Genomic DNA, 25398 nt, shown 5'->3' with positions numbered 1-25398 from the left:
AACGCAATCTGACAAAATCCACACAAGAAGAAACAATCTGAATAGGCGTATATCTACTAAAGAAATCGAAAATATAATGAATAAGTTTCCAAAACAGAAATCACCTGGCCCAGATGGGTTCTGTGGTGAATTCTATCAAACATTTAAGGAAGAAACTATACCAACTCTCTATAACCTCTATCAGAAGCCATAACAGGACTATTTCCTAACTCATTCAATGAGGCTAGCCTTACCCTAAAACCAAAACCAGACAAAGATATTACAAGAAAATTTACAGACCAGTATCTCTCATTAACATAGATGCAAAATCCTCAATAAAATATTAGCAAATCAAATCCAACAATGTATAAAAAGAATTATATACCATGACCAAGTGGGATTTATCCCAGGTATGCAAGGCTAGTTCAACTTTTGAAAATTAATGTAGTCCATCACAAGGGGGCTAAAGAAGAAAAATCACAAAATTATATCAGTAGATGCAGAAAATGCATTTGACAAAATGCAACACCCATTTATGATTAAAAAAAAAAAAAACTCTTGGTCAACAACAAACAGAAGGAAACTTCCTCAACTTGATAAATATCAAATATCTACCAAAAAACACAACTAACATCATACTTACTGGTGAGAAACTTGAAGTTTTCCCACTAAAATCAGGAATAAGGGAAGGATGTCCCCTCTTACTACTGCTCTTCAACATCATACTGTAAGTCCTAGCTAATGCAATAAAACAAGAAAAGGAAATAAAAGGTATACAGATTGGGAAGGAAGAAATGTTTTTGTTCACAGATGACATGGTTGTCTATGTAGAAAATCCAAGATTCTACAAAGAAACTCCTGGAACTAAAAAGTGGTTACAGAAGGGGTACAGAATACAAAGTTAATATACAAAAGTCAACTGCTTTCATATATACCAGCAACGAACAACTATCAATTGAAATTTCAAAATACAACTACTTTACCTTGGCACCCCCAACATAAAATAACCTAGGTATAAATCTAACAAAACATATAGGAGAACTAACTTCATGAGGAAAATTACAAAACTCTTATAAAAGGAATCAAATAACTAAATAAATGGAAAGATATTCCATGTTAATGGATGAAAAGATAATATCGTCAAGATGGCAGTTCTTCCCAACTTGGTCTACAGACTCACTGCAAGCCCAGTCAAAATCACAGCAAGTTATTTTTGTGGATATCAACCAATTCTAAAGGTTATACAGAAAGGAAGAAGAGACCCAGAATAAACAGCACAATGTTGAAGGAGAGGAACAAAGTTGGAGAACTGAGTACCAGACTTTAGACGTATTATAAAGCTACAGTAATCAAGGCAGGGTGGTACTAGTGAAAGAACCAACAAATAAATCAGTGGAAGAGAATGGAGAGCCCAGAAAGAGACCCACAAAAATATAGTCAACTGACCTTCGACAAAGGAACAAAGGTGCAATGGAGCAAAAGCAGTCTTTTCAATAAATAGTGCTAGAACAATTAAACATCTTTATGGGGGGAAAAATCTAGACAGAGGCCTTAGCATGCTTCACAAAAATTAACCCATAATAGATCACAAACCTAAAAGTAAAACACAAAAATATAAAACTCTCAGAAGATAACAGAAAATCTAGATGACTTTGGGTTTGGCAAAGACTTTTCCCAGCTTCCCCCACCTCCGCTTAGAAGCCTTCTTGGCCCCGAAGGCCAGAGCTAGTAGCACCCCAGTGGGGCCAGCATCTCCCATCCCACCGCAACAGCCCTACCATACTGACCTCGTGTGTGGAGCTGGCCTAAGGAGGTCTCGCCAGGGGACGAACCCCCAGATCCTGGCTGTGGGCAGCACACTTCGTGCACCTCTGTCCCATGAGTAGACGCCAACTTGAGTACCTCTGGGAAGCAGGACTCATCTGGGCAACCTGGCCGGCCTCACGGGCCACCACGCGCCCCTCCCCGCCTCGGCCGCCTCACGCACCTCGCGGCCCGGGTCACGGCCCGACATGCCCGCCGCCATCTTGCCCGACGGGTGCTCCGAAATGGAGCTGGTGCTGCTGAGCGCGGTGCTGCTGTTTGTGGAGAGCCCTCTCTTACACTCAGAACGCTACTTCCTCTCAGAAGGGAGCAGGCACGGCCCCCCTTGGGGACAGGCCAGTGGTCTGCGGTGGCCCGAGGCTGTGCGGGGGCGACCCAGGCAGCAGAAGGGGCGCCAGGCTCAGGAAAAGGAAGGGTTGGAAGCAGAGGGCAGTGTCTGTTAGTTCTGTTTAGACAGTCTCCCTTGCCTCCTGCTCACTTCTATAGTGTTTGCTGTTGGGTCCCTCCTTTTCCGTCGTTCCAACTGCCTTTAACTAAGAATTGACAGGCCTCAGCATCCAATTATAATGAGTATAGCAGCAGTAGTAGTAAATAGGCCATTCACTTTTGTGGGACGTCTAGATGTGCTCAAAACTTTCGGGGGGGGGGGGGTCATTTCCATTGTACAGATTAATAATTCATTGGAATCTAGAGTTGAAAGGTTTATTAGATGATCTTTTTATACTACAGTTGAGAAAAATTAACCCAATAAGTTAAATGGCAAGTATTAGAACTTATAGCTGTGGATTCACCAGTTTCAGGGTCTTAAATCGCCATTTCGCACCTGGCCAAAAAAAAAAAAAATCACGTTTTTATACTTGTGGGGGATAGAATTTTTAAATTAATGAATTCTGTTCATTTAATGTCTTTTTATTTGTAAGTAATTAATTCAGACATGTTTATCTTAACTTTTTTTTCTGCCTCAAAATATGGGTATGCTTTAGGTGTCCAGCTTGCTTAATCAGTTTTTAAAACAGGAATTTAAAAGATTATATCAATGTGTTAAGATTAGGAAGTAATACATATTATATGTTCAGTCCAAGTGATATATCTTTTTTTATTTTTAGATTGTGGAATAGCACCACTTGCTGATGGGTTGAAAAGACCTCGGATTATAGGGGGCACAGATGCTCAAATTGGTGCATGGCCTTGGATAGTTAGCCTGCAGATTCAATATGGCAAAATTCTTGCTCATGTATGTGGGGGAAGCTTAGTGAGAGATCGCTGGGTCCTCACAGCTGCCCACTGCACTAAGGACTCTAGGTATGTACTCAGAACACAACTACTTTATTCTCTTCTGGGATATTTTAAAGAGAAAGAGGATCATTCACTTCAGTCATGTTCGGTTAAGCTGTGTTTGCATGAGCTCATAATGCTTTGTATGTACTACACTGAATATCTGTTGCAATGAATCCTTTAAGTCAGAGGTCAACAAATATTTTCTGTAGCGACAGTAAACATTTTAGGCTTTGGAGGCCATATGGGCTCTGTCACAACTATTCAACTCTGCCATTGTTGAACCAAAGTGGCCACAGACAACACATAATTAAATGAGTGTGTGTTATGAACACTGAAATTTGAACAAAATATTATTTCATTATTTTGGGTTTTTCCCCAACCATTTACCAGTATAAAAACATTCTGTGCTCATTAGCTATATAAAAATAAGAGACAGGCCAGATTTGACTTGAGGGTTGGAGTTTGTCAGACCTTGCTTTAAATAATAAAGCTTTTCTTTTAGCTTTTAAATTATATTGTAACCATGTATTTGTCTTTCTTACCATTAGATCACAAATTATTTGAAGGCAAGGACTACATGTTTAATTTTGTATTTCTGGTACTATTTAGAGGACTTGGCCTGCTTTATAGGCGGCATAATCAATGTTTACTGCATCTATGGATGATGTTGATCTCGGAGAAATAGAATTTACCAGTTAGAATAGAACTTTATGACACTCTTAATCATTTAATATGAAGCTCTAAGATAGATTTTTTGGGAGACCATGGTACCTGTTTACAGGCTTGCTTTAGTCTTTAATTTTTAAGAGAACAGCTGTCTTGAAGAATGAGAAGGTAGAAGAACTAACAACTTCAAAATTCAATTAAGGGAAACTGGCTTGAGGGGTAGATTTTAATATGTATGTTTTTAAAACATGGATTTCAGTTCCATAAACTGACCTTTTGAGGAACAGATTAGAAAAATGGGATGATACTAAGGTATAAACCAAAGGTACAGAAAGAGATATAGAAAAAAGCGTCCAAGTTAGGAATCAATTCTGTTTTTCCAGCTGTGAGTGTTTTATAACTGTTTTCTAACATGCTATCTTTAAAAACTCCTTTTCTACAGCTTTCAAACCTTAAACCAAGGGAGGAAAGGCCTACTTGATATGGTTTGAAAATTCTTAGAAAAGCTCTTCTTGCCTACTAAGTCCTAACATTGTGCCTTTATTGGTCTGTTTCTTTGGCACAATGGGGAAAACAATGAGTTCAGAGTGGGGAGACCTGTATCCTAGTCTCCCCCTGATACTGTGGTGCAGTGGTTTTATGTAAGGTTCCAAAACCTACTAGATGTATGACCTTGGTCAATGCAGCTTTATTATATTAACAGAACCTTGGAATTCAAAGAGGCATTTTAAATGTCTAGTCCCATCCTCTGTCCCGTATATGAATCCTTCTTACAACATTGAAGTAAAGGGTTCTCTAGTCTGAAATAATTATTACTTTAATGTGTAGAGTCAGGCATTTTTTTAATGCATAATTACCACTAATCTTTACAACTACTCTTTGTTGTAGAAGACCCGGAGACTTGAGCATTTTTAAGTATCTTGTTCATGGTTCCGTGGCTGGAAAGCAATAAAATCAGGGATGAAATCCAAGTTTGTCAAAATGAAAACCCACACACATAACCACAACTATATCATGTGGCTCTCTACTTGAAACACCTCTTGTGATGATGAACTGCTACCTTGGTAGACTCTCATTTTAATTTCAGACAGCTTTAATTCTTAGGAAACTTTTCCTTATGATGAACTAAGTGTCTTGGTTTTCATTCTGCCCTCTGAAAACATATATATAGTAAACCTAATTCTTCTTCCAAGTATTTGAAGAGAATGTTCAATTCCACGTAATATTCTCAATACTAAATCCTATTGATGTTTTTACCCCTTTACTCAATAAACATTTACTGAACATATGTTTTGTACTAGGGACTGGACTAGGTGCTAAGGAAGTAGACATTACTGAGGCATAGTCTACTTTTCAGGAGTTTCCTCCTGTCTCAGAGGACTAACTCTGCCACCTTCTATTCTTGTTCCCCATCACTTCCTAAACCTTGCACCATCAATTATCCCTTATTTCTTTTTAAAATAACCACTTATCAAAGACCTGTTCTGAGATTAGGTGTTGTCTAAGAATGTTACATATAATTCTATATTTAAAAAGCCCTCCCAGCATCCCTCTAAATAGCTATTATTACCTCCACTTTTACACTTGAAGAATCCAGAGATCAGAGTGATTTGGACTTGCCTAGATTGCTGTTAAGTGGCAGCCTATTGCTTTAAACCCAGGTTTCAAACCTATTCTGTTTCATTATACCTCATTGTCTCTTTAGTATTTTTCAATCTCTTCCTCTCATATCTTCCTACAACCTTCAAACATGTTTAGGTCACCTCATTGTTATTTACAAGCAAACAAACACTATCTATATTCTTCCCTCCACTGTTAGACTCCTTGAGAGAGAGACTCCCTTTTCCTTCATCTTCATTGACTCATAAAATCCCAATTGCTACGTGACATCGATGGCCCAAACAATTAAAAATCCACTTTCATACCCAATCCAATGACCTCTTCTCAGTCCCTATATTTGCTAACATTTGACAAGTCAACTGCTACTCTCCTTGACACTATCTCTTTTCTTAATTTCTAAGACACCACTCTACCTTTATCTCCCCTTTTCGTCTTTTCCTTGATGAGTCTCTGTCATCTTTTAAATGGCAATATTTTCCAGAATTCCACCTTCTATCCTCTGGCCTTATAATCTGTACTCATTCCTAGAGGTATCTCGTTTACTTCTGTTTCAGCAGTCACCAAGTGCTGGCAACTTTCAAGTCTTTCCAACTAAGTGATAATTCTAGCTGCCTCCTATACATATATATTGGAGTCACATTTTCAGCAAGTCCAAAAATTAATTTAAAAATTTTTCTTCTAATCTTGTCCCTTCTCTGTTCTCTCAGATAACAGCATCACCAACAGCTCCATTACTCAGAGTTGCTGACTCTCTCCGCAGTATCTCTTAAATTTGTTTCTTTTGTCCCCCAAAGCTCCCTACTGATTAGAAGTGGTTCCAGAATATTGGTCTCTTTGTTTTAGCTCATTATTTGCACTACTTACACTACTACTATGATAACATCCTACTGAGTGTAAAGTGCTGTCTCATTGTGGTTTTTATGTGCATTTCTCTAATCACTAGTGATGATAAACATTTTTCCATGTGCTTACTGGCTATTTGTATATCTTCTTTGGAGAAATGTCTATTCAAGTCCTTTGCACATTTTTTAATTGGGTCGTTTGTTTTTTAGTTGTTGTTCTTGAGTTGTAGGCATGCTTTATATATTCTAGACATTAATCTCATCAAATATATGATTTGCAAATATTTTTTCCTATTCTGTATGTTGTCTTTTCACTTTCTCGATAGTGTCTTATGATGCAGTTTTAATTTTTTTAAAAAAATTGATGTATAATTGATGTACAATATTCTATTAGTTTCTGGTGTACAACATAGCGATTCAACATTTATATACATTAAGAAATGATCCTGATAAATCCAGTTACAATCTGTCACCAAAGTTATTACAATATTACTGAATATATTCCCTATGTTGTACATATTATAGCTCCATGATTTATTTTATGACTGGGAGTTTGTACCTCTTAATCCCCTTAACCTATTCACCTGCAACCCCAACCTCTCCCCACTCTGGTAACCACCAGTTTGTTTTCTGTATCTGTGAGTCTGTTTGTTTTATTTGTTCATTTGTTTAAAAGTTTTTAATTTTGATTAAGTCCAATTTATCTATTTTTTCTATTGTTGCCTGTGTTTTTTTTGTGTCATATCCAAGAAATCATTGCCAAATTCAACATCATGAAGGTTTTCTCCTGTGCTTTCTTTTAAGAATTTTATAATTTTACTCTTATATAAATCATTACCTATTTTTGAATTAATTTTTGTTTATGGTGTAAGGTAAGGGTCTAATTTCATTCTTTTCCACATAGATATCCAATTTTCCCAGCACAATTTGTTGAAAAGCCTGTCCATTCCCTACTGAATTGTCATCACACTCTTGTTGAAAAACAACTGACCACATACACAAGGGTGTATTTCTGGGCTCTCTATCCTTTTCCATTGGTGTGTATATCTGTCCTTATGCCAGCATCACATTCTCTAGATTATTAAAGCTGTGTGTCTTCCAACTTCATTTTTTTCCCCTAGGTTATTTGGGGGTGGAGTGGGGTGGGAGGGGAGGGTCCCTTGATATTACATATGAATTTTAGGGTGGGTTTTTCTATTTCTGCAGAAAACATTATTGGGATTTTTATAAGAATTGCACTGAATCAATATATCTCTTTGGGTAGTATAGTAATCTTAACAATATTAAGTCTTCCAATCCATGAACATGGATGTGTTTCCATTTATTTATGTTATCTTGAATTTCTTTCAGCAATCTTTTGTAGTTTTCAGTGTATAAAACATGTTTTTTAATCTTATAGTCTGAATACGAATTGAATGAAGTAAGTAATATAAATTAAATTTGGGAAACATTATTTCAAAGTAGCTTAAAAAATGTGATTTAAAAAAATAGTTCTAGGACTTTAAAAATTTTTTACAAACTTTTCAAAGTTTGCCTAGTCGAGTTTTAAGAGAGATAAATATCTCCTATTTCCTTGGGATAAATTCAAAGAAATAGAACTGCAGAGTCAAATACAACGCAACCTTTACAGACTATTGATTCATACTGCCAAAGTACCCATCTATTTATACTTTCCACAATGAATAAGAGTAACTTTGTTCCTCTTACTCTTGTCTGCACTGAGCATTATCATCAAACATGCATACTCAAGTGCACTCACATACTCATACATAAACTTTGCCAATTTGAAGGGTAAAAAGGAATTTTAGTATTTGTAAACAACTGTGTAAAAAGTAAGTTTTTCCTTCCAAATCCAATTTTAGATGTAATACCTACTAAATACCCAGCATTTTAGTTATTGGTTTTTGACCTATAGAAGATTTTTTTGGTTTGGTTTGACTTTCACTTGCTTTTTGTTTTCTTAATACTTGATTGCCTTTGTTTTTATATTTAGTGTCATGCTTTATAAAGTTGTATCTCATGTCAATGTTATGTATTCATCTATGTTTTCTTTCTAGTTTTTTATAATTCTTACGTTAATTTAAATGGTTCATTCTGAAATTTCAAAAATTTACACAAGTAGAGGGCATTGTTTAGTGAACTCCCATATACCTACCCCCCAACTTCCAGCTATCAGCTCACACCTGATCTTGTTTCATCTTTATCCTCATCAACTCCCCTCTCCCGTTATTTTGAAACAAGTCTCAGACATACCACTTTATGATGTCTAAAAGATAGGAAGTTTTACTTAAAAGATTTGTGCATTTAAATTTTAATCCATTTCAAATCTAGTGTTTAGTGTTTTTCAGGGATTTAATTTTATTTCACTTTTCAAACTAATTATTTAGCTAGTTGTCCCAATATCATTTATTGAATAATTCATGTTCTCTCCACTGGTAAGAAGTGCTACTTTAATCATAAATTCTCAGGTACTTGAATCTGTTTTTGAACTTTCTTTCCCATAGATCTTTTTCTCCTTTCCTACATCATGGTATTTCGACTTTTATATGATGTGACTTTATGACACATGAAAGTAGGATCAAAATTTTTTTTGTTATTAATATAACATGAGAAAAACAAAAACTGGTAGGAGATTAAGAATATATGCTTAATTAAATAAACATGTTTATAATAACATTTACCTTCTTTCAGAGATCCTTTAATGTGGAGAGCTGTGCTTGGAACTAATAATATACATGGGAGGCATCCACCCACCAAGATTATAAAAGTTAAAGCAATCATCATCCATCCAGACTTTGATTTGGAATCTTTTGTAAATGATGTTGCGCTTTTTCATTTAAAAAAAAAAGTGAGGTATAATGACTATATTCAGCCTATTTGTCTACCTTTCGATGTTTTCCAAAATCTGGACCAAAACACAAAGTGTTTTATAAGTGGCTGGGGAAGAACAAAAGAAGAAGGTAATTATAGTCTGAATTTTACTGATACGAATTTTTCTGATTATTTGAGAGGGTGAACTCTTTTCTGTATTTATCTATGAATTTCAACAACAGGTCTTTTTAAACCAGTAACAAGAAAATGTCTTTTTTCTTTGTCTAAATGTATTTTTTCTTCCTTGTGGGAGAGAAAATTACCTTCTAAAGCAGTAACAGAGACTTCATCTAGTTATACATGCCAAAATACTTGAACCTTTAAACGTTCTCAGAGAGAATGATGGTTCTAAATGTTTCTGTCATTTTGAGACTCATAGGTGATAGAGCCAGCTCTGTGACAGAATTGCTTATCTTAAATAATGAGCTTCTGGATGTAAAGAATCAACTTAGTGTCCTTTTCTACTTAATGCCTTGTTTAGTATTAAATGGGTTGCCTGCTGTGTTTTTTTTTTTTTTTTTTTTTTTTTTTAGTGCTTAAAAGGGCACAGATTGTGGATTGGCTGAACTAATGGGAAGAATGAAAACAAATGTAGAAAACAGTCTCTGCCTTTGGTAATAACAAGATACCATTGGGAGCATTTACCATATTTCAGGCCCTGTTCTAAATATGTTATTTTATCTTATCCTTCCAATATTCCTATTAGGGAGTTAATGTTATTATTACCATTTAACAGATCAGGAATTGTGGATCTTAGAGGTTGAGAAGCTGGTACTCAAATCTAGGTCTTTTTGATCCTAAAGCTTGAATATTTAAGTACTACAGTAAATACAAACTGCTCTTGAGGGAATTTAAGTTTAGTTAGCAATATATAAGGTCTAGTGCTAAGACTCTTGTTTTTCTTTCCTCTACAAAATCTAGTCATTTAAATGTTTGTGGATTATTTAGATAGGACAGAGATAAATGTATGAAAGATGTGTTAATTATTATTTTTCTTTGTATCCTCTGTAAATACTTTCTAAGGAAGATAAGGAAAGCAACATGGTATAGGGAAAGAGCATGGGCTTTAGACTCACAGACCTAAGTCTGAATCTCAACACTGCCGTGTACTAGGTGAACGACCACTGGCAATTATTGAATCTTTAACAATTAGAACAGTAATAGGAGCAACTACCATTTATTTGGGATGAAGTATTTAATAAAATGCTACGCATTTTAATGCATTTCTCATTTAATACTCCCCAACAATACTACAAGAAATACTATAACATGGATGAATAAACTGAGGTTTAAAGAGGTTTAGATAATAAATTGCCCAAAGTTATACAGCTGTGCAAGCAAGGAGTCAAAATTCAAGCCCAGGGTCAGCCTGCCTCAAAACGTAGTGTCCACTATTTTATATAATTAATCACAATGTCACACGTTTTCATAATCTGTAAGACAAGGACAATAATACTGATCAGAGAGTTGTTTCAAGGATTAGTTGGCTCTCTAGCAACATGGTAGATGACATGTACACACTGAAAACTATTAAAAAGGGAAAATACATAGGTCAAGGACTGAGTGTAAAGATAGAAACTTAGATACTGGAACACCAGAGCTGGCTTTCTTCTTGAAGATCTTTGCCAAATTAATAACACTGAATACTGATTTCTGTGATTTCATGAGCCTTGAGAGTGTTGAAGAACAAAGCCTGTTCCAGTGCATGTGGGGAAACTCCCATAGAGCTGAAGCCCCAGGGCAGTGCTCTAAGAATGTGTGAGACTCATGATCCAGCAGACAGTTCATTTATACATAGTTCACTTCAAATCTGGTAGAGGTAAACTGAAAACAAAAGGACAGGAAAAGAAATTCATGGCAACATTTATAAAAAGAAAGCAGAATGAACTTCTGGTCAGGATGGCAGAATAAGAAACACGGTGCTCACCTCCTCCCACAACCACATAAAAATTACAGCTAAATTATAGAATAACCACCCTTGAGAACCACCTGAAGACTAGCTGAACAGAACTCCTTTAATGATATAAAGAAGTGCTACCTTCTGATAGGAGCGGCGGAGACGTGGAATGGGCAGGTCCCATTTCCACAGTGTGGCTATTTAGAATCAGGAGAGAGACCTTGGCTTCAGAGGTTCCTCCTGAGGAGCAAGGGGTCCCAGCCCCAAACTGGGCTCCCCAGCGTGGACCACAGGTACCAGGAAGAGGAGTCCCTGCAATAGCTGGCTGTGAAAATCAGCAGGGACTCAGTCCAGAATGCTGCTGGGAAGCCAGAAGTCTTCTTAAAGGGCCCGCACACAAACTTTCTTGCTGACAGATGGACTCACTCTGAGCTCCAGCACTGGGGCAGAAACTTGAAAAGCACCAGGCACGTATGGAGAAGAACTGAATTGTCTGGCTTCAGAGCAAGAGCTGGCCCTGACCAGGACAGAAGTGCTGACAGGTGCTATTGTTCCTTTTATGAGCCCTCCCCCGACCCAGCCTACAGACACAGGCCCAAACCTCTTTCAGTGGCTGTTCCTCACAAGTGGCTGGCCTTGGCCCAGGTGGCAGACTTCTCCAAAATCTCTGAAAGGTCCACAAATCCCAAACAAGCAGTGGCTGACCTCGATGTGCCCTGTACCTCTTGCTGTGCAGCCTACAACCCAGCACTGTGGCAGCCGGCCTTGGTTCACAGTATAGCTTCTCCCAAGTGCCTCCAAACACAGCACAAGCAGCTTACCAACTACAGATCACTTCGTAGCTCCTGCGAGGTGGCCCTGGGCCAGGCACAGGCAGCGGCTGACCTGGGCCTGCACCAGAGCCCCTCCCCAGAGACTCCGAAACCAACACACTCCATAGCCAAGTTCAGACCACACCAGGACACCACCCAATTAGCTCTACAAACAATACACCCAAAGGGTAGACTCGGAAGGCACCAGAGCCCCGCTCCATGGGGTCAGCCCCAACACAACAGCTTGTCGACGGTGGTCACAGCCAGTCCTTATAACCAGTCAGCCTGAGAGTCGATACCACCCACGCATGTGCTAACAGCAATCAAGGCTCAACTACAACAGGAGGACGTGCACAACCCACACAAGGAATACCCCTGGAGCATCCAGCTCAGGTGACCATGGATAATGCACCACTGGATCCCACAGGACACCCACTACATAAGACCATGATGCTAAGACTGGGAAATGAAGCAGATTTACCTAATACATAGAAACACAGGGAAGTAGCCACAATGAGGAGACAAACATGTCCCAAATGAAAAAAAAAACAGGATGAAACTCCAGAAAACTAAATGAAATGGAAGAAGCAATCTGCCGGATACAGAGTTTAAAACACTGGTTATAAGGATGACCCAGCGATCACACATCTGGGTACTTACTTATCCCAGAGAAATGAAAACATATGTCTATGCAAAAACCTGTTACAAATGTTCATAAACACTTTTATTTGTAATATCCCCAAACTGGAAAAAACCTACACTAGGAAAAGAAAAAATGTCCTTCAGTAGATGAATGATCAAAAAAACTGTAGTACATTCTTAACGTGGACTACTTTTAAGTAGTTAAAAGGCATTAATTATTGATACACTCAAGTACTAACATGGATCACAAGGACATTATGCTGAGTGAAAAGAAGACATTTTCAAAAGTCTTCTAGTGTACAATTCCATTTATATAATACTCTCAAAATGACAAAATTTTAGAAATGGAGAGCAGATAACTGGTTCCTGGTGGTAAAAAGGCTTGGTAGCATGAAGGAGGTCTTCGTGATCATGGGATAGTTCTGTCCTTGATTGTGGTGGTGGTTACATATATATACGTGCAATGAAATGGCACAGGACTACACACACACCAATGTCGATTTCTCGTTTTTGATATTGTACTTCAGTTACATAGTAAGCATTGCAGGAAACTGGGTAAAGAGTACACTGGACCTCATTGTACTGCCTTTGCAACTTCCTATAACTACAATTATTTCAAAATAAACGAATTTTTTTAAATGAACTAGATATAACCAAGCATCCTTAACCCCTACCCTCATCCCTAGGATTGCTAGGAAAGATGCTTAATGGAAGGGGGAAAATTTCCCAGAAAACATACACCTACAAATACTACTAATAAGGATTTGCTGCCCAAAATCACTCAGAAGAGTAGAAAGCCTGATGCTTAGAATTTAGTTTAAATAGGTCCTAAATTATTGTTTCTAGGTGACTGAGAGTATCAAATGCAAATCATTTGTTAGAAACCCAATTTTATATAAGACCTCAAAGAATTTCACCAGATAAAGTTTCAACGAAAATGAATGGATTGTAATTTTTAAATCACTAAACACCAAAGGAAACAAGGTGCTATGAGTGAGAGTCAGCAGAAATGACATCAGAATAAGACCTGCAAAGATTTCAGGTATTGGAATCACTGGATAATATTTAAAATGTTGTATATATTATCAGAAGTAAAAGATATTCTTGAAAATATGAATAAAAAATAAGGAGATATGAAAAAGAACCAAACAACTGTGACTATTAAAAACTATAATAACTGAAATAAATTCACTGAGTTAAAAGTAGTATCAAATCAGGATGCACATAGGATTCCCACAGATTAAAATAAACCAAATATCAGCTTGCAGTCAAAGATCACCAAACTTATAAGGAAACAACTCTAATCATGAAAATCAAAAAAAAAATAAAACAATAGATAAAGCCCCCCAAGGATCTCAGATATTAGCCCCTAAGGGTCTCAGATATTAATAGAATGTAAAATAAATATATGTGAATTAAAGAAATTTAAAAAGTAGAATTAAAAAGGATCAATAGACTATCTAAAATGACACAGATTTAAAAGAGAATCAAATAGAATTTTTAAAATCAAAAACATAATTGCTAAAGATTTAAAACTCCCTGGATGAATTCAGAATTATGTCAGACTCAGCTGAAGAGAGAATCTGTGAGCCAGGAAATACATCTGAAAAAACTGCTTAGACTATGGCACAGATAAAAAGAAAAAATATGAAAGTAAACTATAAGAAAGATAGAATGAGGAAGTCAGATATACGCCTAATGAGAGTGCTAGAGAGAACAAATGAGAATAGAAGTGAGGCAATTTTCAATGGATTTGGGGTTGAAATTTTTCCATAACTGGTAGAAGACATGAATACAGATATAGAAAGGACAATGAGCCAAAACAAAACGCAGTCCCTTTTTATACATTGTAATGAGGTTGTAGAACAAAAAACAACAAAGAGAAGATCTGAATATAACCAGAGACAAAAGAAAAGAAAAAACTTTATAAAATAACTAACTTCTCAATAGCAACAGTGACAATCAAAATACAATGAAATAAGTCTATGGCCATGCTGCCCTGAACAAGCCCAATCCTGTCTGATCTCAGAAGCTAAGCAGTGTCGGGCCTGGTTAGTACTTGGATGGGAGACCACCTAGGAAGACCAGGTGCTATAGGCATAAAAAATAAGGCATAAAAAAGTAAGCTCACAAGATCCTTGCAATCTGTGATGTTAATCAAGGGTTGCATCGCCTAAAAAAAAGAAAGAAAGAAAGAAAAGAAAGATCATGATCAAAGTACTGAGAGAAAATAACTAGGAACCTATGATTGTGTATCCAACAAAACTATCGTTCAAGAGTAAGAGTGAACAAAAACTGAGTTTACTACCAATGATCTTTCACCAAAGGAAATAAGAAATATACTAGAAAGAAATAAAATGTCAGAAGTATGAGATACAAGAAGTGAGCAAAGAAATAGGTTAAAATATAGGTAAATGTAAATAAACATTGTGTGTATACAACAGTGGTTCTCAACTGGGCACCATTTTGCCCCTGGGAATATCTGGTAATGTCTGAAGAAAACTCGGTTGTTACTCTTGGATAGGGGATAAGTAAGTATGCTGCTGACATCTTACTGGGTAGAAGCCAGGGCTGCTGCTCATCAGCCTTCAATGCACAGGATAGTCCTCCCACCCTCCACAACAAAGAATTATCTGGCCCAAAATGTTACTAGTACCAAGATTGAGAAACTTTGGAATACAATAAAAATAATGTATAATTTGTAGAATTTTTTAAAAAGACATTTAAATACTGGGAAATAAAGCATGTATTTCAGACTAGGTGATCAGATTTAAAGTGGTCTCAGGTCTTTGTATTATTCAGAAGTAATGTTAAGATACAGGATAAATGGTTAACATTAGCTTTAAGTATGAATGGCTAAATTTCCGTAATAGAAAAAGAGGATATAACTTGTAAACCAATAGAAACAAATGGAATAAGAAAACAAAGACAAAATCTCAATCAATAAAAAATCAAGAAAAGAAAAACGAGCATAGGAGAAGTAGAAAAACAAAACAAGACAGTAGATACAAGCCCAAATATATCCATAATCACCAGAAATGTTGACCAAATCACTAGTTAAAAGACAGATAATCAGATTAAGTAGCAGGAAATCCAGGTTAGTTTAGCAAGAGATACCTAAAATGTAAGGATATGAAAGGACTGAAGTAAAATAATAGGAAAGAAATACACCATGTAAATTCTAATTAAAAGAAGGCTAGAATTATTATGCAAATAGCAGGAAAAATAGACTTTAAAATAAAAGAATTATTAAGGATGAAGAAGTTCATTATATATTCACCGGGAAGAGATAACAATTCTAGATTTGAGCCTAATAAATAGGATCAAGATAATATTAAGGAAAAACAGAATTACATAGCAAACTTTATAACTCTCCTATGATAGAGAATTTTAACACAACTCTCTTTTTATCATTGGCATATCAAGCAGATGAAAAATTAGTAAAGATTTAGCATACTTGAACAACATAATTAGCAAGCTTGATTTAATAGCCAAATCAGAAAATTCTGTACCCCCAAATTAGAGAATTTCATCTTTTCAAGTACAGGTGGAACCTTTATAAAAATTGACCACTTATTAGCCCATAAAGCAAATCTCAAAGTTCAAGTAGGTAGTGTACATACTATATACTCTGATTACAATTAATTTAGAAACAATAAGAGAGATGGGAATTGTGGTTGTGGAGGCTAGCAAAGTCTCTTCCCCTCAAAATAAGTATCAACTAGACAAAATTGTCTGAAGTAACCATTTCAGGGCCCAGGAAATTAACAAACATAAACAAGTAATATTTTGTTCATTATAAACAGAAATCTGAGTAAAAAGATGATTTTGCCGCTTTCTTGCTTGTGAGTGCTTCCAACTCCCCTCTTAGATTAGTCAATACAACAGTTTTACCAGAGCTGTGAAGGGAAAGGATCTTGCTGCCAAAGGAAGAGGGCTTGATTTGAAGCAGCAGTTGAAAATCTAGGCCAGGAGCATTGTCAATAAAAGTAGTGGACTCAGCAAGAAACGAATGGGGAAAACCTACAGCTCTGCTGGCCTGAGATTGTGCTACTAGATGTAGCCAGCAGTGGAACAAGAAGATCCTAAAAATGAGAGAACTGTATAATGGCTAGATAAACTCTCCAAACATCCTTGGCTGACTGGGAAACTATACATGTGTGGGAAAAAGCTGAGAGAGCTCAGCATAGAGTGAAAGTTGAGGTAGAAATAAAAACAGACTGCACTCTGAATGTACTCTGCAGATCACACACAGATCCATCAGCTGAGGATGGATGCCCAAATCACTGACTGATCACTAAACTGTGCAGACACACAGGCAAAACCTTAGAAGCCAGCCTAAAAGGTAAAACTCAAAGTTAAACTGAGCAGAGACATCAACAGTCATAATGTGGGAAGGTTGAGTTCACAATTTAAGTCCAGGCAAATCGCTTTTAAAATGACAACAATATTATTGAGGAGGGAATCAGAGCCCAGAGTTGTTACAATATATTATCTAAATTATCCAATTTTCCACAAGAATATATTATGACAAAAAAAAAAAAAAAAAGGAAAGTATAACCTATACACAGGGAAAAAGTGGTCAATAGAAACCGACTCTGAATAGGCTCAGATGTTGAATTTAGAAGACAAAAACTTAAATTCTTTAAATATGCTCAGTAAGTTAAAAGAAACTATTATTCAGAGACTTAAAGGAAAATATGATGACAATGACTTACCAAATAGGGAGAAAGACAATTTTTAAAAGAATTGAGATGGCACAAGAAACAATCAGTGAACTTGTAATAGAACAATAGAAATTATCTAATTAGAAGATCACAGAGAAAAATGTTGAAGAAAACGGAACACACAGAGACCTATAGCACATAAAATGTACCAACATACATGTAATGGGGTTTCTGGAAGTGGAGGAGAAAGAAAATAGGGACAAAATTTTTGAAGAGAATATGGCCCCAAATTCCCTAAATTTCATGAAAAAACATTAATTTATAGAAGAATCTCAATGAACCCCAATTAAGATTTTTAAAAAAGAGATCTACACCTACACTCCCTGTAGTCAACAAAAGATGTGCAAGACCCATTCAATGAAAACTACAAATATTACACAGAGACATTTAAGAAGACCTAATAAAGAGAAAGACATACCACATTTGTGAACTGGAAGATTCAACATAGCAATGATTCCCAGACTGACCTACATATTCAATGTGAAATCCCTATCGAAATCCAAGCTAAATTTTTCATGCAAATTGATAAGCTGATCTAAAAATATATATGGAAAGGCAAAAGACCTAGAATAGCCAAAATTATTTTGAAGTACAATAAAGCTGAAGGAGTTTATCTAATTTCAAAATATACTGTAAAACTATAGCCATCAAAACTACATGGCATTGGTTTGCTTAAAAAATAGTGTAGATTTCAAAAGAACACAATGGAGAATCTGAAAACCCCAACTTATATTTATAGCTAATTAATTTATTTATACAACATTTCTAGAAAAGGCAAACCCATACTAACAGAAATCATATCAGTCATTTCCTGAATGTGGGGCTGGAGGTGGCAACTGACTGTAGATGGTATAGGATGACTCTTTGGAGTAAAGGAAATATACTAAAACTGGATTGTAGTGCTTGGTATAAATTTACCAGAAATCATTAAACTGAATGCTTAAAAGTGTGAGAATTTTATGCATGTAAATTAAACATCAGTAAAGCTTTTTTAAAAATGACAAAAATTTTTTAGAAAGCCACACATTCGGAAAATTCAAAATACACTACCATATGAAAGAGTAAATATTCAACCTAATAGAGAAGAAAGGCTGAACATTATACATTAAATTTCCAACTTAAAAAAGTTTAAAAGAACATTACATGACCCATAGAAAACATAAGAAAAAAACTAAAGATAAACACAGCAATCAATGAATAAAAAATAAAGTCAAAAATCTAGTTATTTAAAAAACAACAAACCCCTACTAAGCCTGATGAGAAAAGCAGAAAAGGCACAAATATAAATAACATTATGAACTGAAAGATAATATAATACTTTCAACAATGTTATGCTCTAAATTTAAACTTAACTTTTATTTATTTAAAAATAAAATACCAATGCAAAAGACATAAGACTTAGAAATGTAACAATAAAATTTATTCGCAGATGATGTGACTATCTACATTAAAAAAGGAATCTATAATCCACCAGAATTAACAGAGTCTAGTAAAATGGCCATATATAAAACAATAGAACAAAATTTATTTCATTTCTATATGTTATCAATGGTTAGAAAATATATTTTTTAAAAGTTAACAGATGTCACACCCACAATGATGAATATAATCAAAAATTTAGACAGTAACAAGTGTTGAAAAGGATGTGAAGAAATTAAAACACCCTTGTCTACTGGTGAGAATATAAAATAGTGTATCTATTCTGGAATACAGTTTGGCAGTTCCTCAAAAATTTAAACATACAGTTACATATTACTCTGCAATTCCACTCTTAAGAACATACCCAAAATAAATGAAAACATGTTCACACAAAAAAACATACTCAGCTGTTCACGGCAACATTATTCATAACAGCAAAAAAAAAAAATCTAAATGTCCATCAACTGATGAACAGATAAACAAAATGTGGTATATTCATACAATGGAATATTATCCAGCCATAAAAAGAAATGAAGTACTGATACATGCTAAAACATTATGCTAACTGGCTGACACATCATGATTCCATTTATGTCCAGAGTAACAAAGTGGATTAGTGGTTAAAATATAAACAATGAAATTAAACTATAAATCAATAACAGAAAGATAGCTGGAAAATCCAAAAATACATGGAGATTAAGTGTGAATTGAATAATAGTATTGTACCAGTGTTAAATTTCCTGATCTTGATAAAAGTACTGTGGTTAATAAAAGAATGTCCTTTTTCTTAAGAAATATACACTAAATATTTAATTTAAGGGTATAAGGAGCACAGTATCTGCCATTCACTCTCAAATGATTCGGAAAAATTTATATACATATACACAAAGTACAAATGATAATGCAAGTATGACAAAAGCAAAACATTGATGAACTTCAGTAAAGGATATTTAACAGTTCTTTGTACTGTTTTTGCTATTTTCCTATAATTTTGGATTTATATCTAAATAAAAAGTTGCCAAAATAACTACAGAGTAAAAAAAAAAAAAATTAACAGATGACACAAAGGTACTAAAGAAACTTGGAGAGGTGGGCATATGGCTGTTCACTGAGAAATTCTTTCATCTTTGCTTTATGTTTGAAAATTGTCATAATAAAATGTTGGGAAAGTTAAGAGGTGTTAACATTTACAATAATACCAAAATGATTAGGTAGATAAAAACAAATCTAACAAAAGGTTGTAGCCTTTTATGGAAAAAAAAAAGCCTTAAACATTTTTAAAAGACATTAAAGAATACCTAAACTAATGGAATGGTATACTTTATGCTTGAATAGGAAAACTCAGTAATATAAAGATGTCAATTCTATCCGCAAAATTAAAAAAAAAATGGGGAATGATAAAACTTAACATGAGTTTTGAGATAATTAAAAAGCTCATTTTAAAAGACCCAAAGAGAGCCAAGACACTCCTATGGAAGTAAAATATGTTGGAGAAGTTGCCATCAAGAAAGGTTTATTCTAAAGCTATAGCAATTAGTGCTATATTTGTGTAAGGAAATTCTACATGACCAGTGGAACAGAATAGAAAACCCAGACATCTATTTCTGGATTACCTCTCCTATTTACTTTGGTTATTTTGAATATTGATGCACCAATACCACACTGATATTAGTATTGTTCGGGTTCATAAATTGGGTGCTAAATTCCCAGGTATTCATTTCATTATATTCTATAACTTATATGTTACATATATTCTTTTATATGTGGCCAGTGTCAGTGTAAATTATTTTTAAATAAATGGCAGAAATGTGACTGGCCTCTAGCATGCCTCAATCCAGGAATCTGAATGCCATTCGGATATATTTTATTTCTATTTCCTATTCCTATTCTCTCTGCATGTTGACTATAGTCTCTCAGGCTGCCTTTCCTCAAAAGGCTGAAAATATGGTTACATTGGACTTATAGCTAATCACTCGCGTGACTAGATTGAAAAGTTCTTCTTTGGCAGCTCCAGTTAAAAGAAAAAAAAAGAAAACCCAGAGAAGTATTCCAATTAGCTACTCTTATACCTAATATAGGAATGTATAGAACAATCAGAGTCACCAGGAGAATGAAATTCTGTGAATGGAGCAATTAGGTCATCTGCCTACCTGCAGTCAAAGGGACAATGTCTTTTACTAGGAAAATTGGAGAAGTATTTAGGGCACACAAAATATTCAGCTACTGCATGTGACAACTGCAACTCTGAGAAAGGATGATGGGGTCAGATATTACTGTTACGGCAGCTTTTCTGGGAATAAATCTTACAATAATCTGTCCTTCGATGGCTTCTGAAGTGTTGTCTTGTTTTCCTGGTTTTTTTTTTTTTTTTCTGTAGCAAAGAATCATTTTATGTTCAAGAAGTAGCAGAGAAGTTAGAGGAGTAAATGAATTAAAATCTCTTTTATTTTCATGTACATCACTCTTCAAGACTTAGCATCATTTTAAAATCTAATAAAAATTACAACTCACAACATAAGAAAGACTGACCTCGGCATTTACCTCTTTAATCCTTGACAATTTTTATATAGCTTTATTCTGTAAAAACTATAGATTCCATTTGTGAGACATTCAAGAAGTACATGAGAGCAAATATAACAAAACCTGGAATTCCTACTATCTAGGGATAATTTCATTAACATTTTGGTGAATCTTCCATAATTTTCCTAGGCATTGTACATACATATGGATACAATTTTACATAATTGTTGAATTGGTCACTTTTGAAACAAAACCCGTAAAACATGAACATTTTATATCAACTGTCAAAACCCTGCTCTCCAAAATAATTTAGTTTTTTTTTTTGTTAATAGGTAATGTTACAAATATATTACAAGAAGCAGAAGTGCATTATATTTCTCGAAAAATTTGTAATTCTGAGATGGGTTATGGGGATATAATTCCTCAAACTTCATTTTGTGCAGGTGATGAAGATGGAATTTTCGACACTTGCAGGGTAAGACCAAATAATCTTCCTTATAAATATATTCTAAAGTCAGAGAGAACCTGAACAAGACATTTGATCGCTTTCCAATGAAGTCTTAATTTTCAAGTCTAAAAGTATTAAATTCTTTTTTCTCCTTTTTAACTATTAAAACAATCCAAATCCTCTTCCTCTCCTATTTCCTTGGCTTCTACAGTCATGGTCGACCTTAGGCAAAATTTATACTATTTCTTCCTTTTGTCATTCCCACCTTTATTGAAATATAATTTACATATGTACAATTCATCCATTTAAATAAAGTGTACGACTTAATGGGGTTTTAGTATATTTATAGAGTAGTGCAACTATCACCATAATCTAATTTTTTTCATTATTTGTATTCGATTGTTTTATTTTATTTTTTATTTACTTTATGGTGACATTGGTTAACGAAATCCAGTAAGTTTCAGCTATACCTTTTAACAGTGAGGCATATATATATTTACACTGTGTGTTTGCCTCCCATAGTTAGATTTCTTTCTGTCACCACATATTTGACCCCCTTTACCCCATCTACCTCCCCGCTCCCCCCACCCCCTACTCTCTGGTAACCACTAGCCTATAGTCCATGTCCATGAGTCTGTCTGTTTGTCCTGTTCATTTGTTGCTTTTAGGTTTATATCCCACATATAAGTGATATCATGTGATTTTCAACTTTTTCTGTCAGGCTTATTTAGCTTAGCATGATTATCTCAAGGTCCATCCATGTTGTTGCAAATGGCAGTATTTCATCTCTTCTTATTGTTGAGTAATATTCCATTGTATATATGTACCACAGCTTCTTTTGCCAAACATCTATCATAGGAAACTTCAGTTCCTTCCATATCCTGGCCACTGTGAATAATGATGGTATGAATATTGGTGTGCAAATATCTTTTTGGATATGAGTTTTCAAGTCTCACAAGGGTAAATACTCAGTAGAGGGATTGCTAGATCTTATGGTAGATCATCAGTTTTTTGAGGAACCTCCATACTGTTTTCCATAGTGGCCGTACCAATTTGCAGTCCCACCAATATTGTATGAGGGTTCCTTTTTCTCCATATCCTCTCCAACACTTGTTATTACTTGTCCTGTTGAGTATAGCTATTCTAACAGGTGTCAGATGGTATCTCATTGTGGTTTTGATTCATATTTCCCTAATAGCTAGCAATGTTGAGCATCTTTTCATATATTTATTTGTTGGTCATTTGTATGTCCTCTAGGGAGAAATCTGTTCAGTTCCCCTGCCCATTTGTTGATTGGACCATTTGTTTTTTTGTTGTTATTGAGTTGTATGAGTTCTTTGTATATTTTGGATCTTAGGCCCTTATCAGAGGTGTTGCTTGCAAATTTATTTTCCCAGATGGTTGTCTCTTTACCTTGTTGATAGTTTCTTTTTTTGAGCAGAAGCTTTTTAGTTTGATGTAGTCCCATTCATTTATTTTAGCTTTTACTTCCCTTGCCTTTGAAGTCAAATTCATAAAATCCTCTTTAAGTCCAAGGTTCTTGAGTTTAGTTCCTATGTTTTCTTCTATGCATTTTATTGTTTCAGGCCTTATATTCAGGTCCTTAATCTATTTGGAGTTAATTTTGGTGTGTGGTGATAGACAACAGTCTAGTTTCATTCTTTTGCAGGTGGCTTTTCAGTTTTCCCAGAATCATTTATTGAAGAGTCTTTCCTTTCTCCACTGTATGTTTTTGGACTTTTTTGTCAAAAATTATTTGCCCATATAAATATGGGCTTATGTCTAGACTCTCGATTCTGTTCCACTGGTCCATGTGTGTCTGTTTTGCTGCCAATACCATGCCGTTTTGATTACTGTCGCTTTGTAGTATACTTTGAAGTCAGGCAGAGTGATGCCTCCAGTCTTTTGTGCTTCCATACAAACCTGATGTTTTGTTCTATTTCTGTGAAAAATGCTGATGGGATTTTGATGAAGATTGCATTAAATCTGAATAATGCTTTAGGTAATATTGTCATTTTTAACTCTTGAGTCTTCCAATCCAAGAACATGGAATATCTTTCCATTTCTTTGTATCTTCTTCAATTTCTTTTGATAGGGTCTTATAGTTTTCATTATATAGGTCCTTCACATGTTTCATTAAATTTATTCCTAGGTATTTTATATTCTTTTTGTTGTGATTGCAAAAGGAATTATTTTTTCTACTTCTTTTTCTGACACTTCATTAGAGTATAGGAATGCTATGGATTTTTGAACATTGATTTTGTATCTAGACACTTCACTCTATTTGCTTATTGTTTCTAGTAGTGTTCTTGTGGAGTCTTTAGAGTTTTCTATACAAAGAATTATGTCATCTGCAAATCATGACAGTTTGACCTCTTCGTTTCCTATTTGGATGCCTTTTATATCTTACTCTTGCCTGATTGCACTTGCTAGGACCTCCAATGTTATATTGAATAAAGTGGCAACAGTGGACAGCTTTGCCTTGTTCTTGATCTTAGAGGGAAGGTTCTTAGTTTTTCACCATTAACTATAATGTTGGCTGAGGGTGTGTAATAAACAGCCTTTATTATGGTAAGGAACTTTCTTTCTATATCAATTTTATTAAGTGTTTTGATCATAAATGAATGCTGTATCTTGTCGAAGGCTTTTTCTCCATCTATTAATATGATCCTATGATTACTTTTTATTTATATGATGTATCACATTAACTTATTTGCATATGTTGAACCATCCTTGTGCCCCTGGGATGAAGCCCACCTGATTGTGGTGTATAATCTTTTTAATATGTTGCTGTATTCAGTTCGCTAGTTTCTTATTTAGGACTTTTGCATCTGTGTTCCTGAGAGCTATTGGTCTGTAGTTTTCTTTTTTGTGTGTTATCTTTACCAGGTTTTGGTATCAGGGTAATATTGGCCTCATAAAATGAGTTGGGAATTATTGCCTCCTCTTTGATTCTTTGGAAGAGTTTGAGAATAGGTATTAAATCTTCTTTGACTGTTAGGTCGAATTCACTAGTGAAGCCATCTGGTCCTGGACTTCTACTTTTTGGTAGGTTTTTGATAATTGTTCCAATTTCCATACTGCTGATCGGTGTATTTCGATTTTTCAGTTCTTCTTGATTCAGTCTAGGAAGGTTGCATTTTTTTTAAGTACTTGTCCATTTCTTCTAGGTTATTAAATTTGGTATTATAAAGTTTTCAGAGTATTCTTGTATGATCCTTTGTATTTCTGCAGTGTCTGCTGTAATTTCCCCTTTCGTCTCTGATTTTGTGTCCTTTCTCTTTTTTCTTTGGTGAGTCTCACCAGGGGTTTGTCAGTCTTATTAACTTTCTCAAAGAACCAGCTCTTTGTTGCATTTATTTTTTCTATTTTTTTTTTGTTGTTGTTGTTGTTTTCAATTTCATTTACTTCTGCTCTAATTTTGATGCTTTCTTTCCTTCTGCTGACTTTAGGCTTCATTTGTTCTTCCTTTCCTAGAGTTTTTAAAATGAAGCATTAGCTGGTTTATTTGGGCTTGTTCTTGTTTTTGGAGATAAGCCTGTATAATATGAACTTTCCTCTCATGACTACTTTTGCCGTGTCCCAAAAGTTTTGCTAGGTTATACTATCATTATCATTCGTTTCTATGTATCTCTTGCTCTCTCTTTTTATTTCTTCTCTGACCCAGTTATTCTTCAGTAGCATGTTGTTTAATCTCCATGTATTATGGTTTTCCTGATTTCTTTTTGCAGTTGATCTCTAATTTCAAGGCATTATGATCAGAGAATATGGTCGGTATGATTCCAACCCTCTTATATTTGTTGAGGCTATCTCTGTGTCCCAGTATGTGGTCAATCCTAGAGAATGTTCCATG

The 25398-nt window shown here is 35.1% G+C and overlaps 1 protein-coding gene and 1 pseudogene across 1 annotated transcript in view; both read left to right on the top strand.

The window, feature by feature from the left end:
* The first annotated feature begins 2027 nt into the window (after nucleotides 1-2027).
* TMPRSS12 (transmembrane serine protease 12) overlaps nucleotides 2028-25398 on the top strand; it is a 28716-nt gene continuing 5345 nt past the window's right edge. The window contains exons 1-4 of the mRNA XM_036235862.1: nucleotides 2028-2241; nucleotides 2910-3105; nucleotides 8901-9169; nucleotides 21430-21572. Of these exons, the coding sequence (XP_036091755.1) occupies nucleotides 2028-2241; nucleotides 2910-3105; nucleotides 8901-9169; nucleotides 21430-21572 (822 nt within the window). The remainder of the gene's footprint in view (nucleotides 2242-2909; nucleotides 3106-8900; nucleotides 9170-21429; nucleotides 21573-25398) is intronic.
* LOC118614743 lies at nucleotides 14413-14531 on the top strand (annotated as a pseudogene).

This window comes from Rousettus aegyptiacus, unplaced genomic scaffold (assembly GCF_014176215.1).
Source record: "Rousettus aegyptiacus isolate mRouAeg1 unplaced genomic scaffold, mRouAeg1.p scaffold_m13_p_2, whole genome shotgun sequence".
Lineage (NCBI taxonomy): Eukaryota > Metazoa > Chordata > Mammalia > Chiroptera > Pteropodidae > Rousettus > Rousettus aegyptiacus.
This window is presented reverse-complemented; position numbering and strand designations above follow the sequence as displayed.